This window comes from Phalaenopsis equestris, unplaced genomic scaffold (genome assembly GCF_001263595.1).
Source record: "Phalaenopsis equestris unplaced genomic scaffold, ASM126359v1 Scaffold000002, whole genome shotgun sequence".
Classification (NCBI taxonomy): domain Eukaryota; kingdom Viridiplantae; phylum Streptophyta; class Magnoliopsida; order Asparagales; family Orchidaceae; genus Phalaenopsis; species Phalaenopsis equestris.
In genome coordinates this window covers 74145965-74159805 of record NW_018164444.1, presented here as the reverse complement: position 1 = coordinate 74159805, position 13841 = coordinate 74145965, and the positions used below count along the sequence as shown (strand labels likewise).

Below are 13841 nucleotides of genomic sequence, written 5' to 3'. Positions count from 1 at the left end.
GAGAGTCTTCTTGTGTATTCCCCAAGATGTAATTAACCAGTAGAAATACGTGTTCCTCTGAGAGACTTATGACCCCAGAACAAAAATGTTCTTTTTTTGGTTCTCTGGTTACGGGTGGCTTATATAGAGATTCTACTCGTTGATGTTATTTTTCGGGTATTTGTATTTCGATCTAATTCTGTTTGGATGTATACTCTTGATCAATCACACAAGGATTACCCCTACATAAGTCTTCTGTCTCTTTTCCTTTTGATTTGTTTGTTTGTTGTCGTACGTCATTTTGTTGTTCGATTCCTCTCCTCTTCGCGTTATTCATTTGATTTTGGAGGGAGATTTATTCAAATAGAAAAATAATACGACGATATATAAATAGACAAACTGGCGACTCTGAGATCTAAAAATAATCGAGAAAAACACTGAGATTATAATATTTATTAAATTTTATATAATTTTATTTGTTTACTAAATTAAATAATTTTAAAAAATAATTAAACAAATAATACACCTCCACAAAAAATTATCATGGGCATTGAACCCATGACCTCAAAGTTAAAGTTTACTAAATTAAATAATTTTAAAAAATAATTAAACAATATCATGGGCATTGAACCCATGACCTCAAAGTTAAAAACCTTACACTACCAACTAAGCTAAATGTACTTAGTATTTTTAATTTTATAATATAATAGTAATAACATATAATTTTTCTTAATATATATTTTTTGATAATAAAATCGCCACATCAGCAGGCGATTTTACTTGCTGACGTGGCAAAGGAAAATCGCCACGTCAGTAGGCAATTTTGTCGCTGACGTGACAAAATTTCCAGTTGACATGACAATTTTGTCTATTTAAAATATTTTATTTTTGTAGCATTTAATTAAAATAATAAATTTATTAAAAAAATGATATTTTAAAAATTTTGCTTTTATGAATTTGTATATATGAGGTACTCGATATACAGATGCATAACATATTTTGGCCAAAAAAGCCTTTACAATATCAAAAAGCGATGCGGCTCATATAAAATTTAATGATTATGTTCGGCTATAAATATGTTTGAATCAAACCAATTTGTTAATCATGGCTATGCTCGAGATCAAATCTAATGACTTTAAAGCTCATCTTGGGTCAAAGTCAAATCAACTCAAGATTAGATCATTAATAACCCTAACATTAATGGATAAAGTGATAAGTGCATGGATGAGGTTACACATGTTTTTATCGATGTCAACAGTTGAGAAGATATCAGATATATGGTACACACACCCTAAAGATTAGATACATCAAATTGTACGTTTTTTGGATAAATATCAGGTTTCATTGACTATTTTTCACTTATAATTTCAACAAATAAGGTATGTTATCTGCCATTTAATGATGTAGGGGATGACGCAAACCAAATTGATGTTGCGTCTTAAGCAGTTTTATTAATAGTTTGGCAGTTTAATCACATTAATTAACCTATGGTATGGTGAGAAAACCTGCTAAGCATTAAGCCACAAGGTCCTTACTGATATAGCTAATATAAGATACTCCTTCAGAATAAACCTTTATAGGCTGGTACTCTCTTAAATTTTAAATAAAATGTCAGATTATTTTTGCACGTTTTTGCTAGAGCTCGAATGAGATAAAATTTATGGTTCAAACAATACCATTGGCGTAACATCAGCGAATAAATTTTAGTACTGCATAAATAATGTAACCATGATATAAAAAGAGTTTGTATTAGATGAAGATTTCACCAAACAAATGAACTGAATCATGGATATAATGCAAGAAAGAAAAGAGGAGGCAAATATCTGTTTCACAAGCGAAAACAAAGCAAATAACTATATAGTAATTGGTTCATAGTTGGAAGTCATACCAGGGGCCAACCAGGCTTTTGTAACATTTGAAGGCAATGGTGCAAGCCAAAGTATGTTCCTCAAATTCATGGAATCATCATATATCACGTTGGATCCTGAATCAAAACATGACAGCAAAAATAAAATTGCGTGAAATAGCACATTTTTTTCAGGAATTGAAATATGGAAAAAGGGGAACATTGCTGTGAACCCATGTGACAGACATTTGCAGTCTAGTTTTCATCACAAAATAACCTGTTTGACAAAATCCCAAATTATAAGGGAACCTTTTCTTTTCATATGCTGGATACTCTCTAGCATGGAACCTGGACATAAATAGAAAATATTAATTATACCAATATGCATGAATAAATATTTGTATGTGGAAGCAGAAGTTCCAAGCTTATGTGGAAACAGTGTTCCAAACTTCATTTTAGTATAATAAATAATTGTTGAAGATACTTTTAAATCTTTGATAAATATGAGTTTTAAGAGCAAGAAGATCACAATTTTGCATGCTAGCAAAAAAAAAATTCATAATGTTTACAGAAAATTTTAGAGTCCTCTATGGTCAATGCAAATCATCACTAAGGCTTTGATGGTGATGCTATGCTACAATTGTGATACATTGTCATGTATCAAATAGATCAGCATTACCCTTTCCTGAGATGGGCGAGTTGTTCTAAAAGTAGGTTACCAGTGATTGAAAAGCCATAGAAGTGGTGCACATGTATCATAACACTACTATTACACATTTCCCACGATAATCACGCTCTCGTAATTTATCAGACTGGAAAACACATTACAAAAACAAAGCCTTTATCCCACTAAATAGGTCGGCTACATGAAACTTTTTTGCGCCATCGCGTCCTACTGAGTGTCATATCTTCATTTAATTTCTAATAGATCATGCTCTTGTAATTTATCAGATTGGAAAGCACAATAGGAGGAAAAAAAGGCATTATCAAACACAATGTAAGTGTATGTAAGCAAGTTGATTCGAGCACGGACTTGAGCTTGAACTTCATTAATTAATCAAGAACGAGCTCCAGCTTACTTTTATGAGTTTGAGTCGGCTCACAAGCTAGCCTATTTATTATGAAAGAAAGTAAATAATATTAATTCAAAATAGTGTGAATAAAATCACAAATAGACTAAGTAATTAAGAGAAATAATAAGAAAATATTTGATATAAAATGTAAAATATCTTTATTTTAATATTTTTAATAATTTAAAGATAAAATTTTGAATTTTAATATATTATGAGTATATGAAAAGAACAAAAGAAACTTATTGAGAAATTATTGCTCAATGTTAAGTTACAAAGTCAATCAGCATCAACGGTAAGCAACAATGTAGCCCCTGAACAGTGTTATCCTAGATATTTCTCAGATCATAAGCTTGTAATGATATCATCTAATAAAGTTTACTTCTGTAGATATGTAAAACTAACTATTTGTGAAAGGTTTTTTTTCTCAACTTACAATATACCCAGCCTTCCAGAATCACTGGCAAGGAAAAGATGTCCATGGAACAAGTCATAGCGATTGAGAGACACATTCATACCCACAGAGGGTGCCCGTTCAACAATCAGTTCAAATAAAAATTCGATGTAAGAGTTCAACTCCTGTTTCAATAATTTAATTTTTTATTTAACTATTTCAACTACAGCAAAGATTTATATATAATCTGTTACGCAAACCTTATTTGCAAAACGATATCCAGTTGGCGTCCTTGTGAGTTCACATTTATCCTTCTTCAAACCCTCAACATCTGGAACCTATGAAATAAAATTCTGGAGAATGAGCCTTTCCCATGTTCCAAAAGGCAAGTACAACCTGAAGCTGATCAAAACCAGCAGCCTTATGCAGCTGAGGGTGATTAACGTGTAAAGCAAAGCATGATTAGCAACATAACAACTAATATCCAATCTCACAAGAGGTGCCAGGCCAGCCTTCTGAATAAATCATTTCGCAACCGAGAAACATTTAGGGGTCATTCGGAATCATTTTTGTTTTCTAATTTGAATAAATCATTTCGCAACCGAGAAACACTTAGGGGTCATTCGGAATCATTTTTGTTTTCTAATTTTTATTTTTACCTTGTTTTGTCTATATTTTGATTTGAAACAAAATATGTTTTCTTTGTTTGATTAAGATATCATTTTTTAGTATTTTCAAAAATACATTAATTTGTTTTTAAAAACAAAAATAAAAACATATTAAAAAACACCAAACAAACATGTTTTTAAAAACAAAAACAAGAACAAAAATAAAATTTATCCCAAACATACCCTTAATAAATTTCCTCTGAAACTTAGAGAGCTGGTTGATAAAAGAGTGCATTTCAAGAATTTCAGAAGTAAAGAATTCTATGACCAAATAAATAAAAATAAGAACTTTGTGCCAAAATTTGCTGACAAGCTTTACAGTTAAATTTATTTTTAACAAAAATAATGAAAAATATTCACATTAAGGGGAAAAAAATGTGCCAATTTAAAAATTAAACTTTCCATCACCAAACAATAAAGATAATCAGACACTCAAATTGCCCACAAAAATGAAGTACCATATGTCATGATATAAAAGTCTGTTGAACAAAGTTATTACAAGAACTTTTCGCCCAAAACAAAAGGGGGCAGAACCAACATCTTTTTTTTAGAATGAGCAAATTTATTATATAACTAACTTTATTTAAATAGTACATAATTTAAAACAATGTCAAGTATTTCACTATAAAATGAAAAAAGATACAAACTTTTCAATTCATTTTATATTTTTTGATAATATTATATAACAATTTCAATAGGAATCAAATTAAATACTTCTTTATTAACGTAATGTACAAGATATATATTAAGTCAATCATCACTCATTCGACTATATAATCGATATTAATAACTTTCATTGCATAAATTATTTTTTAACTGTAACAATAATGACTGATAAAGGTAATATCAAGATAATAAGTTTGTAAACTGGGAAGACACGCAATCATTATTCGTCTTAGTTAGTTATTTTGCAAGATCAATAACATCATTGAAATGACAAATCAACGCTATTGTGCATATCAATAATACATGTGGATAGCTTATCCTCAAAAACCATAATCTCAACAATAAAAAAGTCAATAGGATAAAACTCTACAAGACGAATGAATTTTCACTTATCAAAAGCAGATACTAAATCACTTGAGCTTAGAGATGTCACACAAAAAGATAATTCAGCACTTACTTTAGATAAATGATTATTCAGACCTTGAAGTTGCATGTTAATCATAATATAAAACAACTCAACAAGATAATATTATAAATTTATTATTTTTTCATCTATACATCTTGCGATAAGCTTTATAGGTGCATTTCATATGTGAAACATTAATTTCAAAATTATATTAAAAAAAGATAATTTAACTGATAAAGAATCTCATTGTCTGTAATCATCAATTTTCTCTCATAATTTATAATCCTCGCTTAGATACTTAAACCAATTTCATTGTATTCTCAATATTTATATATTTTTTTTTATAAGAATCGTGAAAATTCATTAGTAATTCCCAAAATATCAATCATTAGATGCTTTAAGAAGAACAAATCAAAGGACTTCATTACAAAGATTAAAGCATCTTCAACTAGCTAATGATCATGTTCATGTACATGTTTGCTATCTCAAGTCCTCAAAATACGAATACATATATTTTTATGATGTTAAATAAATTATAAAGCTATGAGTTCTAACGAGTGTCATTAGCTTATTGCAAAGTAGTTCCTTTATTTAAATATTGTCCACAAATTAAATCTCTATTTTTTAAGATAAAAAATTATCTTCTTATCTTAAGTGGATTTAAAAGCATAAGTCCTCTACAAGAAGCTCCAAAAATATTAAGAATTATTGAAATAAATTCAAAAAGATATTTTACTTTTCAATAACTTGTTTTTACATTCACCAAAAATAATTGAAGTTGATAAGCAAAATAATTGATATAGTATACTTGAAGGTTATCACAAGAATAAGTGATTTCAAAATTAAACTTGCCTTGCATATTGAATACTCCATTTAAATACTGGCCGCGTATCTAATATGACTTTAATAAATATTTTACTAATATAAATTGAATAATTATCATGAATGCAACTATAATTATTGAGAAAATATGTAATATAGATTAAATTTTCAATAAATTGTTATTTTTTTATCAACAAACCTTACAACAAAAATTATTTATTTATTTATTAATACATCACAAAACACATATATTATAATAAGTATTAAACACTTCTATCTTTCATAATAAAAACTAAGATATTTGATTTTGCAATTTAACAAAATAATTTTTTAATCTTGAAAGCTAACTATAACATTTTACTAACACTTTCAACTGTAACTTTCTTCATTTTTTCATTATAATTTGTAAGGAAATTAAATAATTCAAAATGATTTCCTCGATTAATTAATTATGATGACAATCATTATATTTGATTTTGCAGTTTAACAAAATAATTTTTTAATCTTCTGGAAAGCTAACCATAACATTTTACTAACATTTTCAAATGTAACTTTCTTCATTTTTTCATTATAATTTGTAATGAAATTAAATAATTCAAAATGATTTCCTCGATTAATTAATTATGATGACAATCATTATTGTAAAAAAAAATCGAACATGAGAACTGTTATAGTCAATATGATCATCTAATATTTTTTTGTTCCGCTCATCCTAAATCATATAGTAGGAACACTATACATTTGAGGTTTTATTAAATTATCATATTTTTATATTGTCTTATTATAAGCATTATTATGTAATCAATATGAGCTAAAAATTTTTCTTTTTTATTTCAATTTATAAATCATTCGCCAACAAACAAATCTCAAGCTCCTTAAATTATAACTATTCATTAATATTTAAGAAAACTTACGATTTTTTTTAATGATGCAATGCCTTCAACAATTCGTACTTTGTTTACACTCACTCTTTCATCTTCAATACTAAATTTTAATAAGAAAAAAATTATAATTATATCAATAAAAATAATTAAAATTTTCTAACCACACGTCAATAATATAAATATTAAAATGATATATGTGAAGCAAATAAATCATTAACAATCTAATAATTCAATATCAAATAACAAATAAATGCAAATAGAGATAAAAAATAAAAAGGGGCTTACATACAAACCACTCTAAACTATTGAAATTTTATATTTAATAGCTAAAACTTAAATTTTACTTAAATATCACCCAAAATTTTCTAACACCCCGAATATACCACTCGACCATTATCCTCTTCCCCTCCATGATGTTGTAAACGTGAGTGCGCACCTCGGCCTCTTACGGCCCTCCACCAGAACAATAAAAACCGCAAAGATACAGAAAAGAGAACATAGAAACCCTATTGTAATAAGCCCTACACTGGAAGCTTGTTGATGATGAGATTGTGGGTTTTGCTTGCGGGAATCTAAGCTAGGGTTTGCTTCGCAGGCTGAGAGAGCAAAGTCATAGAGATCATAAGCATTCTTATATCGAAAACAAAGGAAGGTGGTGAGTTGCTTGAGAATCAGGAATGCTAAGATAGTTTAATTTGTCGATTTACTTCGGAACTTGGTCCTCTAATTCATTGTAGGAGATGTCATGAAAGATCATGGAGTCATTGTTGTAGAATGTGTGCTATGTTCTTCCTATACAGACTCTGATGAAATTGCAGGTTCAAAAACTGGAAAGACTATTAAGTTTTCCTCGATTTCCAACTAACTCTAAATGATTTCTTGATCCCCTGCAGTGGCCCTTCTTGTCACTTTCCAGATAATTTATCTTTTTTCGGTAACCACAGCGAAGGAAGAGCTCACACAGAGCAAGGGAGCTCAAACCACACCGAGGGAAGATGTTAGACTAGGAGTATAACTCGCTCACTTCCAGTAAGTCACGAAGGTCAAAAAGATAATGGTCGAGTGATATATTCAAGGCTTTAGAAAATTTTGGAGGATATTTAAGTAAAATTGAAGTTTTAGATGTTAAACATGGAGAGAATGGGCAGGAGATCCATAAGTTATTGTAAGTATAGTTGATTTATGTTTTCTTTCATGCAAAGGAATAAGAGAGACTCAAGAGAGAGGTACTACCAAGTTGGCATTCCATGTGAGGAGAGAATGGATAGGAGAGAAATTGTTGGTTGACGTTCGTCATGAGGAGATAACAGAAGTTTGAGCGGCTTTGTCCCTGGCATGAGAAGAGAGAGTAGAAGAGATCAGTTGCTGACTAGAGTTCGGTGTAAACGCATGAGGACTAAGAAGAGCATGAAAAGGAGACTACTGAGCGGCTCGATGTGAAGAGAAGAAGAAACACACATCAAGCTTTAATGGCCATGCACGAAAGGCAAAATATTTTCTTGAGAGGGGGTGGCAAATAAACAAATTGCACATGCTGAATTATGTCTTTTATTTTAACAGGGGTATGATACTAAATTTAAAAATAAATAAATAAATAGAAGAAAGTGTGTCTTTACTTTGAAAAATGACAAATAATGTACCTTTTTTTAAATATGAATGACAATATATTTTTTTGTAAAAAAAACGATCAAAAGTATATCATTCTTAAAAATAGTCAACAGTGTGTTTGTGTTTTAATAAATGACAAATAGTATGTTTTTCTTTTTTAAATAACTGATAGACCACTTATATTTTTTAAAATTTTTTTATCTGTATTTATTTTTATTTATTGTTTGATACTGAATTATAAGGTTTCCAATGAATTATTTGCCTACCATACATTATTTTAATATTCATTTTAGAATTTTTTCTTGTTAGGGTTTAGTAAATGAATCGTTAATTGAAGAATAAAAAATTAAAATAAATTGATATTAATAATCTTCTGGCTAACCATAGACTTCATCATTTGATTTGAAATTATGATATTCATGGCAAGAAAAGAATACAAAAAGCAAATTTAGTGAAGGGACCATCGGCTAAAAAATTATAATTTTTTCCAAATAATAATATGTAATATCACATGAAATTTTAATTCAAAATAGTTTGACGAGCAAAAATATAATTAGAATATAGTGTACAAAAAAATGCAATATAGTGCCTATATCACTCCTTATTTAAGCCTAAAAAATAATTTGCTAAGTCAGGGGGGTGAAGATTCATTTGTTGGCAAATAATTTAACAATTAAAAGAGAAAAAAATAGCACATGTTAATGAGCATAACAATGCATACAATAAGACAAGATCGAAATATGATAATCTAATAAAGCCTTAAGTACACAAAATGATCCTAATATTTAATTAAGCAATAATAGGAAAATAAAAAATATAAAATTAAGTTGATTGTAACAGTTGATTGTAACCGTTGATTGTGCTCGTTTTCTTCTACGAAAAAAATGATTATTTCATGATCATCATGAATCTTAAGAATTAATTAACCAAAAAAATTGTTTGAAACAACATTAATTTCTTACAAATCATAATGAAGAAGTAAATAAAATTATATTTAAACATTTACTTCACTGATGGTTCAAAATAATATTGTTAATCTGCAGTAGTTGAAATAACGATCTCTAAAATAAAAGATAGAGGTGAATCATACTTCTCTATAATAGAGGATAAGTATTAACTAATATAAAAAAAAACAACTAGTTGTTACAATGAGTTATGTTAATAAAAAAAGATAAATTTTTAAAATACTTATTAATATCAAAAATATTTCATCAACAAATGTAGTTGTACTCAAGACAGTTCTTGAATTTCTATTAAAAAAATATTCATTAAATTTACAAAGGATACATGACCATTATTATGATAAAGCACCTAATATGCAAGGCAAATTTAATGATTAAAAAGTATTTATGCTTAAAATATTTCTCAAATATATTATATTTATTATTTTGTTTATCAACTTCAATTATGTTTGGTGATTTTAGCAAAAAAATCATTAACAAAAAACATATTTTTTAATTCGTTTTAAATATTTTGAATGCAGTAAAGTTTCTTGTAAGAGAATTGATGCTCTTAAAATCATTCATGTAAATTTTTTTTTTACATATTAAGTATGAAAATTCAATTAGTGGTCATGATCTAAATTAAAAAAATATTTTGTAAAAAGTTAGTGACATATGTGAGAACTCACATTTCATACTTTAATTAGCTTTATAAAAATATATGCATACCACTTAAATATTTAAAATAGTAAATGGGACGGAATACATTATCATCAATCAACTTAACTAATACTTTAATTGTTATAAATAAAACTTTGGAGTTTGTCTTCATAATGTATTTAACTATGAATATTTTGAGAATTTTAAATTAATTGCCAAAATCTTTATACAAAAAATCAGAACATTAAGAATACAATGAAACTATTGTAAGTATTCAAACAATGGTTAGAGATGATGAATGATAATAGATGAGATTCTTTATTACATGAAGTGTTATATCTTTGCATTATTTTTTAAAGCGATGTTCTAGATATAAACTGCATTTACAAGGCTCATCATTGATTAATACGAAGAGGTAACCAAAAAAAAAACAAATTTACATTCTTATCGTGTTAAATTATTTTACACTACGATTGACATGCAATTTCAAGAGTTGAATAATCATTTCTCTAAAACAAGTTTTGTGTTACTTCTTTCTATAACGTTTCTAAATACAAGAGATTTATTATTTATTTTTTAAAAGTGAAAATAAATTCATGTTACAAAATTATATCATAATGATTTTCTTATTGTTTAAATTGTGATATTATAGCATCGGTTATTCACTTATATTATCGATATGTACAACAATACTAATTTATCATCTTTAAATGATCATTCTGATCTTTTAAAATGACTAACTAAGATGAAAATGGACTATGCATAAATTTATTTTTAGAAGTTTGATATCTTGATATTAATTTTACAGGTCAACTACATTAGCAAATGTACATTCTAAAATAAAAATCATCAAAAATAAATTATATAGTCAAATGAATGATGTTACGTAATGAATGACTTGAATCTATTGAAAAAAAAATTGTTTGATTCATAATAAAACTATTATAATATAGTCAAATGAATGATGATTTAAGTAATGAATGACTTGAATCTATTGAAAAAAAAAATTGTTTGATTCATAATAAAACTATTATGCAATATTATAAGAGAATAAAAAATAGATTGAAGAGTTCATAATATTGTTCAATCAATTAATAATGATAAAATACAAGATTTTAATTTATTTTATTTTTTTTAATTCATTTTTTTATATAATAAATTTGCTTGCCTAAAAAAAGAGATTGGTGCTGCCCCTCATCTTTTTGTCAACATTATAAGATAAAAATGATTTACTACCAACACTCATTAATCACTGAATTGCTTATAAAAAAGATATATGTTTTGAAACATAATAAGAGACATCACGCCCCAAAAGCAAAGTATTAAAACTAATGTATAAGTCAAACTTTATGCCCTAATTCACACCAATATTTACCATTCTCCTCAATTAATTGCTGAAAAAAAGTTAGCCAAAACAGAAATTGCATCAAACTATGATTCTATTCACCAGCAGCTTTGTTGGATCCAACGCCCGCTGGATAGTGGCAGGATCCCCGCCGGAGTCAACGGCAAGGCGAGCGAGCTCCATTACCGGCGTCGGTGGCCACCAGACCATATTATTCTCCTCAACCAGCTCCCTTCTTCTAAGCTGTTCCGATATCGTCTGCCTTCTCTTCAAGGAATCGGAAGCTGGAGGGACGAGAAATCGGAGGCAAGATCTAAGCTGTCGCGCCTCGTCTTGGGGGATTCGACTGGCATCCTTCCTGCTTCCAAAGAGAGAGAGAAGGTCTGCAGCAATATTCTGGGAAGAAGTCGAAAGATGAGGCGAGGGGGAGGAGCGAGAGGAAAATGACTTCAGGGAAAGATTAGTCGGGAATTTGGGGAGAATGGGGAGGGGGGTGTGCGAAGAGGAGGAGAAGGCTAGGGAGAAGGAGAAGGCAATGGCGAATGCAAGTTTGGGGGTAAGAGATGAGGGGCTTGGCATCACGCCCATCTTCTTCTCCTTCCTTCGCTACAGCGATCGCCATTAGCCAGTGATGGGGATAAAGCAAGAGGTTTGGTGCGGAACGACATGAAGGGGGAATAATAAAATAACAGGGATTTTGGTAGCGTCACGACGGAAAAAGACCTAATTATCTCTAAACTTATTTGGTGTGGAGTGTATAATATATTAATTTGATTAAACATGTATTGCACTATAATGATTTGTTTAATGATATAAATTAATTAGTACGAGTTAATTTAATTTTATTATTAATAATAATATTAATATTTTATTGATAATATATGAAACTAATTAATCACAAATTAAATTTTATTTAGATTAATTGCATGTTAATTAAATTTTTTATTTGTTAATTATTACAATTGAACTATAATTAGTATAATATAATATTTTCTAATTAAAGATAGATTAAATTATTGCAAACATTATTATATGTTAAATCAAATTAAACTTTTAAAACAATTAAAGATAGATTAAATTATTGCATTATTATATGTTAAATCAAATTAAACTTTTAAAAATCTTACTTAATAAATTATAATGTTAAACTAAAAAAATTAGTTAACCAAACTTGTTCCAATTTAATTACTTAATATTTTTCTTATTACCTTAACTAACTTTGGGGAAATTTACATACATAGTGGAAATGGAAGGCTGAATTCTTAATTCGAAATGACTTGTTAATCATGATGAAGCTTATAAGTCATCATTATCTTATGTATTGGTGTTGATCGGTGTGCAACCAATTTCTATGGCTAATTTTCCGTCATTTTTCTTATGTTGTAAAACAATTTATTAGTTCGGGTTATGATAATATTACATTTTTTACTTCATCTTATGTATTTGTGTCAGTCAGTGTGTTTCGTATTTCAAATACTACTGCCTTTCTTCTTTCATTTATGTTGTTGAATAGTTTATTAGTTTGGGATATGATGATGGTGCACTTTTGTTTCATTTTGGTTTCTTATTGTACAAGCTTGGGATTGATATGTCGATGATTTGGTTATGATAATATCGTTTATTATTTGAGAATTGATACTGTTGTGCAATGCATACTGAAAAATATCTGACAATTTACTTCATATTATTGTTAGCTTACTCATTATTAGTGGTAACAGGCTAACAACTTACTTGTTGTGAAATGTAATTCATGTTGAAGGAAATAGTACAATTTAACTGATAATTTTGTGAAGAGTTGTGATTTTTTAGTTGGATATGGATCATTGTAATGCTTGTATATGGATCATGATAATTGGTGAAGAGACTTTTCGGTGTTATGATTAGTTTTTTTATGTAAAAGTACTACATTTCATGGTTAAAATGATGCATATAAGAATTGACATTCTTTTTCAATTGTTATTATTTGATATTTTACATTGTTGAAAATTTTATATTTTAGATGAAAAACAATTGGATCCAGGTTCAGATTTTGAAAGTGAAACTAAAGAAGAACTTGAGCTTGCAATCACTCTTACTTGTTTTGATGGTTATAATAAGAGTTATCTTGTCAAAGAGCAATGCGAACTTCAAGTCTTCAAGGTCTCGAGCACGTCGTTGAAGTACTGCGAGGGCATTCGGCTTGATGCATTGAAAATTATAGAAAGGAACTTCAAGATTTCTTGAATTCATCTATTATGATAAAGAAAAAATATCATATGAAAGACTCGAAATAGTTGGTCTTGGAAGATAAACTCGTAATAATTATGTTAATGTAATTGCATAATAAATGTTGTGGTTGTTGAAATATTTTAATATTCATTGGAGACAATCTCACAACATTACAAAAAGAATTTGAAGGCAATCTATCACTTAGGCATTGAGATAATTGTTTCTCTACCATTTTAGATATATGATTCCTCTTAAGATCAAGTATAATCTAAAGTGTTCATTTTTAAGGCATGTTAGAAATTAAAAAAAAATTTCATTTGTTTTGAATTATGATTGTTAATTTA

General features: G+C 28.3%; 1 protein-coding gene across 1 annotated transcript; it reads right to left on the bottom strand.

Annotated features, from left to right (window-relative positions):
• Positions 1 to 1802: 1802 nt before the first annotated feature.
• LOC110030421 lies at positions 1803 to 12002 on the bottom strand. Its single transcript, XM_020733132.1, has 5 exons — positions 11392 to 12002; positions 3550 to 3627; positions 3332 to 3474; positions 2103 to 2173; positions 1803 to 1963 (listed from the first exon to the last, which is right to left on the bottom strand). The coding sequence occupies exons 1-5, from the start codon at positions 11875 to 11877 to the stop codon at positions 1833 to 1835; spliced, it is 909 nt and encodes a 302-aa protein (XP_020588791.1). The 5' UTR covers positions 11878 to 12002; the 3' UTR covers positions 1803 to 1832.
• Positions 12003 to 13841: the final 1839 nt, after the last annotated feature.